The sequence below is a fragment of the Sinocyclocheilus grahami genome, unplaced genomic scaffold, assembly GCF_001515645.1.
Source record: "Sinocyclocheilus grahami isolate Dianchi unplaced genomic scaffold, SAMN03320097.WGS_v1.1 scaffold857.1, whole genome shotgun sequence".
Classification (NCBI taxonomy): Eukaryota; Metazoa; Chordata; class Actinopteri; order Cypriniformes; family Cyprinidae; genus Sinocyclocheilus; species Sinocyclocheilus grahami.
The window spans coordinates 635,743-643,242 of NW_015506036.1; the positions used below are offsets into that span (position 1 = coordinate 635,743).

At 40.6% G+C, this 7,500-nt stretch overlaps 2 protein-coding genes across 2 annotated transcripts in view; one reads left to right on the plus strand and one right to left on the minus strand.

Annotated features, from left to right (window-relative positions):
• Positions 1 to 3,364, plus strand: part of angptl1b (angiopoietin-like 1b) — a 15,607-nt gene extending 12,243 nt beyond the window's left edge. Inside the window, 2 exon segments of the mRNA XM_071582328.1 lie at positions 883 to 1,153; positions 2,416 to 3,364. Of these exon segments, the coding sequence (XP_071438429.1) occupies positions 883 to 1,153; positions 2,416 to 2,603 (459 nt within the window). The 3' untranslated portion in view covers positions 2,604 to 3,364.
• A 376-nt stretch (positions 3,365 to 3,740) lies between these two features.
• The window catches only part of cldn1 (claudin 1), a 6,038-nt gene continuing 2,278 nt past the window's right edge, over positions 3,741 to 7,500 (minus strand). The window contains 2 exon segments of the mRNA XM_071582327.1: positions 3,741 to 4,028; positions 5,410 to 5,561. Coding sequence (XP_071438428.1) covers positions 3,741 to 4,028; positions 5,410 to 5,561 — 440 coding nt within the window.

Genomic DNA, 7,500 nt, shown 5'->3' on the forward strand with positions numbered 1-7,500 from the left:
TTTTGGTTGCGCGCGCGTGTGTGTGTGATTCTTTCACTTTCTGTCACACACACACACACACACACACACACACACACACACACACACACACACACACACACACACACACACACACACACAGTGAAGCCTCCTAAACCTCAGCGTTGCACACTTTCAGTGCAGCCAAAACGCTTGATGAGCTGCTGCAGGTGTGTTTGCGCTGTAACTAAACTCATGTGAATGAGCCCTTTATTGTCACTGATCACAGGTACCAGCAAAATTAGCCATCCACCTGTCCATACATACAATATGACAAGGGGGTAGACAGGACAGGAGGACAGGGAATTTTTAGAAGAAATACAGCATAACATGAGGGAGGGGAGGAGATTAAAAAAACAGACCCCAGACTATGCTCCTATCGGGAGCACAGTGTGGGAACAGGAAAAAAACACCTCAGCAACATAAGCACATCAATACCTAATAGTTCCAGTCTCAGAGCTGACCGCTCTGCCCACTGCTTCCATCATGACGGGCAGCCTTGTGAGGCTTTGGTCCGGTTTCTGAATTTCTCGATAAACCAGGGCAATGCCTAATCCAATCAGCATAAGACCTGTTATCATGGTTCCGAATAGGTAGATGTCTTCAATGTCCTCCACGGAAAGAGCTGCTAGACACACGACCCATGGCCATGTATGCTTACTGCTGTAGGGAAATAATAATAACGTGCTGAAATCAGCAGGGATTCCTTTAACATCACTCATCAGCCCAAAACCCTGTTGTTCAAAGAAGCCTGAAGTTACTTTGCATTTCCAGTATTTCAAAGGTAAAATGCAGTGCTAATTATAACAGCATCCAGTGACTGCAGTAAATCGCTGTGTTGAGCTCTCTTTGCTTTTTCTCCAGAAAGGCTTTGGTGATGTGGATGGTGAACACTGGCTGGGTCTGGAAAACATCTATAACCTGGGCAAACAGGAAGACTACAAGCTGCTGGTGGAGCTGGAGGACTGGATGGGGAAAAAGGTTTACGCGGCCTACAGCAGCTTCCACCTGGAGCCCGAGAGCCAGTCATACCGTCTGCGTCTGGGAACCTACCAGGGCAACGCTGGGGATTCACTGAGCAGCCATAACGGCAAGCAGTTCACCACACTGGACCACGACAACGACGCCTTCTCAGGTGATCCTTCACCACACGTGAGATGGTTAAAGGGGTCATATGACATTATTATTGTGTATTTGGTGTAGTGAAATGTGTTTATGCGGTTTAAGGTTAAAAAAACACATTATTTTCCACATACTGTACATTAATGTTTCTCCTCTATGCCCCGCCTTTCTGAAACACGTTGATTTTTACAAAGCTCATCGGTCTGAAAAGCGAGGTGTGCTGTGATTGGCCAGCTATCCAGTGCGTTGTGATTGGCTGAATACCTCAAGCGTGTGACGGAAATGTTACGCCCCTCACCATACTGTGATGCTGTGTCCGGCCGGCGCGACGAGACAAACACATTAAAACCCATTATAAACCAGGCATTTGTTGCATCCAGTGGAGACATAATTACTGATTATAATGACTTATACTGTCTTTTTACACGTTGTGTTGCGTATCGCGCCGCGTAAACATAAAACCATGTCTGCATTTGTGATCGGAGAAATTACAAACAACAAGTGCTGCTCTACACTGCTCAAAACTCACGTTTGAATCGTCAGTGACAAATTCTTTAAATACGAAACCGTACTTACAGTCTGTGAGTCAGAACAGCCGGCATTGTAGTCTACTCTACCAGGATCAGGAAACAGTCCTCCATAAAATGTGCTGCACACATCTGAATATTTGGGTTGAAGTGTTCTGGAACAGTGTTGTAAATATAACTTAACCACTGATTTCTAGTCGTGTCCTCTTTTGGAAGACCAAACAAAGTAGTTTCGCTTTCACAACGAAGCACACAGCGTCTTCACGACATGGCGGCAGCAACAATACTACAGCGAGAATAAAAGTTACACCTTCTTTCTTTGCATGAACATTTGGGCAGCGTTATGCAAATCTTCGCACATAGTGATGTAGACATGTGGGGGCGTGTTAGAACGAGGCGTTTTAGGGGGTGTGGCTGACTCTTAACTTTTATAAAGAATATCTCTTTGAGTTTGAGACTTTAGTCTTTGCAGCTTTAGGGATCTTATCTATTCACGAACAGCTTGTAACACTCCAAAGAGAAAGGAAAACTTGAAATTGCATCATATGACCCCTTTAATGGTGTGTAATGATAAACCCTGGGTCACTGTGGGTCATTCAAACTGAATCACACACGGTACGTCATTCAGACTGACATGTTTACAAGGACAACAACAAAATAAGTCTTGTTTTCCAGTGCAAATATCTAAACATTCTTAAATCAAGATACATGAATTGAGAGAAGATGTTGATTGTTGATTGTCTCTCAGGTAACTGTGCTCATTTCCACAAGGCTGGCTGGTGGTACAGCGCCTGCGGTCAGGCCAATCTGAACGGCGTGTGGTACTCCGGCGGAGTCTATCGCAGCCGCTTTCAGGACGGCGTATTCTGGGCCGATTATGGAGGGGGGTTTTACTCCATGAAGTCTGTGCGTATGATGATCAGACCCATCGACTGAAGCCTGACGGACGAATGAAAGTGTATCAGCACCATTTTGTAATTAAACTTTATTTCAGTCTTCTCAGTGCCATACTTTAAGCACATTTTGGCAAACCATATCCACAACAAGAAGATGTTTGACAGGGTTTTTCATGTTTAGAAATAAATCATAAAAAGATCTGTGATGACTACACGGCAAAACGTGGTACATCTAACTGCTACCTTTTTCTACATGATTTAACCCATAAAAATACGCTTTGTTGGTATAAATGACTGTATTTAGGTTAATTCAGTGATATCAGCTTTTCTCGATGCATCATGAGCTTTCCATTGAGCACATAATGTAACAAGATTTTGATTTAACATCGGAAGCTTTGTTTAAATGTTCTAATTATTACAGCAGTGCATTCAACTCCAAATAATGTGCGTCATTCTGTCATTTTGATCAAAGAAAAAGTCTCTAGAAATATTCAAACATGTATTTAATACACAGTTAGGTGAAATAAAGCCGTCCATACACCACAGTTTCTCCCACCTCACGTCTTCTGTTTGGAGGAACCAGGGTACATTTTGTTGGCTTTATAGACGTTATATGAGCAGAAGAACAGAGCACAGAAGCACAATGAGAAACATTGCTGGGCTCTAGACGGCAGTGCATGGAGAAAGTGTGTAAGAGGAACCGCTGGATGGAAACGGGCCACATGTCTGTGGTTGTTGTGTGTTTTTCCTTCTCCTCCATCAGTCCAGCTACTGGCTAATGCACATGTTCTCTGTGCAGACGTTTAACTGACTTCAGCTTTGAATAAAAGCTTGCTTCTTCAATGCATGGAACTGTAGTTTAGTTGGTTTCATTGTTGCCATAATCATATGCTACAAAAGGCTTTTGAATCAAACTTGCCATTCTTTCTTGTTCCTTTTTCTTTAACCGACTTTTAGAAATACAAAGTAACTCTTGATAACTTGGCAGGAAACCTGAAGCAATCAAGAGAAGGATCCAGACTTGCGTTGTTGTCAGTTTGCGGTCTAAAAAACGCTCCACTAACATCCTGAACGGATGGTCCATCCATCAAACCCTATTTTAACTGCTTCTGATCAAATAGACCAAGAAACAGCCAAGAGACCAATAACACGCCACCACTACAACTTTAATGCATCTTTATGGAGTGTTTATTGCCTGAAGCACACAGGGAGCCAGTGTGATCCAGCGTTTCCAGAAACTCCTCTGGTTTCTCAGTCTGAAGGAAAAGCCTTCTTTCAGCGCTGGCATAGTGTGAGCCTTGCCTGAAATCTGACTGGCGGTCACACCGTTTGACGAGGTCTGGTGGAGCGTGACCCTGTGGGACTGCTGGCTCTCACGAGGTGCTTGTGGGTGAAGGTGACATCTTTGGCCCACATGCGGAGACCACACGGCTGTCCTGGACGTCTGAAGGGAGTCATTCTGAGACTGTAGAGTGGAAAAGAACTTGACACAGAGAGATGCTGTGGAAAAAACTCACGTCAAAATTCCACCAAAAGCTGGAAAGTCCAACCAGGCATTTGTTAATTCTACATGTGGATGAGGAGATGCTAATCAATTCAGCTCGCTCTTGAACTATTGTCATTAAGCATTTCATATCTGATGGCAACAGAATAAGAACCACAGTCTGATGTCCTTCCTTTCCTTCTCTCATCAGTAACCAGAGGATCACATCACAGTAAGAGAGTCGGAGACAACTACGCCAATGTCAACCCATGCTACTTCTGTAAATGGTCTAGATTCACTGAGGTGAAAATGTAAAGTTTTGATTTTATCATAAGGAATTGATTGGATTAAATGTAAAAATATGTGCTTGATCTGCTCTCCTGGTCCTGATGCTGAGTGCCACTAACTAGATAAAGTTGGTGATTATTAATCTATGCTGTCCTACACAAATACCAATGAAAAAAAGACTGGAAATAAAATATGTGGGTGTTTCACACCAGAACAGGCTGACATTTGCACATAGTAAGACAATGCAATGTCTGACTATTGGTTAATATAACTGTGCTGCATCCGCTGAAGAGGAAGGTCATTTCCTGAGTTATTAAGGTGAGTAAATTATGATGAAAAATGGTGATTTTTGGCTGAACTATCACTTTAAGCTCAACACTGGCCTGTGCCTTCTCATCTCTGTTAGTTCTCCAAATGAAAAATGTGTCATTTCTTAATGAATATAAGCACTGTAAATAATGATCTTGGGTGTTTGTTAAATTTACTTCATTAAATGGGTTAAAGCAATGCAATTTCTTGAACATGTTTCTAATTAATTTGATTGTGTCCAATCTACTTAAATATGTAAAACTAAACTTATTTTTTAGCAGAAATAATTAAACTGGGCAGTGGATGTTTAGTTCCCAGCATGCCTTGCTTAAGGCTGGATCAGGAGAGTAATTGTTGAATTTAAGTGTTATCTGATGTGTTTTTGAGTAAAGAGAGGAAAGGCATATTAGTGTTTAATGTTCAGTTATGTCTGACGTTTGTGTTATGTTGAAGTTTTATGGTTACTGCGCTGAAGACTGGAGGTTGTGAGCGGATATGTGAATTTGGGTTTTAATGCAGCATTAGTTGTGCTGAAGTCAATGCAGTGAAAAGTAACTTATTGTTCATTGCAGACATCTGCTATGTAAGCTACAGAAGCTATTTCAAACAAACAATGACAAATAAGACTTCATATTACCCACTTTTATAAGTAATTAGTTGTGTAATTCATTGACAAATGTTAGGTAGACTTTACATAAGTTGTTCTAGTGTGTCACAGCTGTTTTATCTTTACGCAACGCATCTGATGAAATCCACCCACGCAAACCGAGGCTCCTCTAGCCACAGGCACTTTGTTCTTCTGTGCTTTGTTGTCAGACAGGTAGGTGGTGCACTTCATGCCGACAGCAGCGACCAGCAGACCAACACCGCACAGAAAGATGGAGGTGATCATGAAACCGCGAGCCGCCTGAACCTCTCCTGAGACACACACACACACACACACACACACACACACACATAACATCACATCACATCACATAACAACATAACATAAAACATCACAACACAGCACGTCACATAACGTAACATAACATAACAGCATCACAACAAAAATGTAAATGCACCGCTTAATCAAAAGCAAATGAGTGCCACTGATCATGTGACTTTGATTTTCTGTTCATTCGATTGTTATGCTGATCATTTGAAATTAACAGTTTTTTATAACAGTTTTTTACAATTTTTATGATACATTTCTTAATATTTAGATCACTTTTTCAAAACTCTTCACACAGCGAGCACAGCATCAATCTATGTGGGCTAAACTGTGGATCATTTATCATTGCTTTGGCATAAAATGCATTCATTGACGACATCTGTCAAATTACATGAATTATTTTCTCACTTCGACACAAACACCACCAACACTTTATGTACTAAACAAGCCAAACTTGCAAATGTTTACACACTGTTTTCAAAACTGTTCAACTTAAGTTCAAAACCTAGCACAATACAAACATGAATAAGACAGAAATTAGCAACATTTCTTCAGTAATAGCATATAGGAAAATATTCTGAATGTAAAAAATCAAATACTATCAAAGCAGATGCATGCAGCTGAACATATTCACAAGTGTTAGTCTTTCATTTTCATTACCATCTATACAAAAGGGAAAAACTTGTTTGGATGTAAACCAAAATGTAAACATGGACCATGTAACATAAACTGCAGTGAATTACAAACAGTAGAGTATCATTCTTGTTTTGTAAAGAAATTTTACAAAAGAAAACATTGTATAATGCTACTGTTGTTAGTGTTTTAGGTTGTTGTGTTATGAGTGATTAAGTGTTTTTTTGGTGAAAACCTTTGCTAGTGTTATGTAAGAATGCCTTGATTTGAGATATTACAGTAATGAAGTGTTTCGGTAGCTTTAGTGCATTTTGAATGTGAAATGAACTGTTGTGTCAAGTTGAAAGATGGTTAGGAAAACTAAGTGAAGAGTTTTGAAAAAGTGACTTTAGTATTGAAAAATGTGTCCTAGTGGTTGTAAAAAACTGTAAACAGAAGAAATGCAAAAGAGGATCCTTTTCACCCACTTCTTATATATATATATATATATATATATATATATATATAATACATTAATAAAGATGTTCACTGTTGCTCTAAGATGAAAATACCTGTCAAATGATTTACTTAAAAAAAAATCTTTACTTGTGCCCCAATGTATTATTATTCTCATCAATAATCTGATACAGTATTTATATTAAATTCTGTAGTTTTGCACTGTTTATTTTCTTTTTAAAATATTTTTTGACTACTTTTACTTATTGTCTATTTATATCAGTGTTATTTTAGTATCATTGAGATCATAGTTCTTAGGACTTTGAGTTAGATTTTATTTTTATGTTTTCAGTTTCCTTTTTATTTTTAGTTAAAGTTTTAGTAATTTTGTTGTGTTTTTATTTTTGTCATTTTTATTCAGTTTTGTTGTTGTTAAGTATTGTAGCGGGGTGAATGAAACCACAGACACAGAACTGCGGGAAGTCCCCCAGGAGGGTGCTTTATTCACACGTGGTGCTCGTCGTGCGCAAGTGAGGTGTCTGGGCAGCGGGGTCACACGGTGCTCGGGGGGGTAGTGCGTCACTCGGTGCTCGTGGAGGGCTGCTGATCACTCGTCCGGAGGGTCGCTGGTCTCTACACAGGAGGAGAAGAAACAAAACAGACATTAGTTTCCGCCTGGAGCTCCTCTTCCACCCCCCTCCTGTGTGCCTTCTCTCCTGGCTTTAAGGCCTGCGGGAATGAGCTCCAGCTGCGCCAATCATCCCGCACAGGTGGCGGTAGTTTGTGATTGGGGTGGGAGCGGCGTTTCCAGGGCGACGCTGATTTGGAACCGGGATACTCGCCACAGTATGTCTA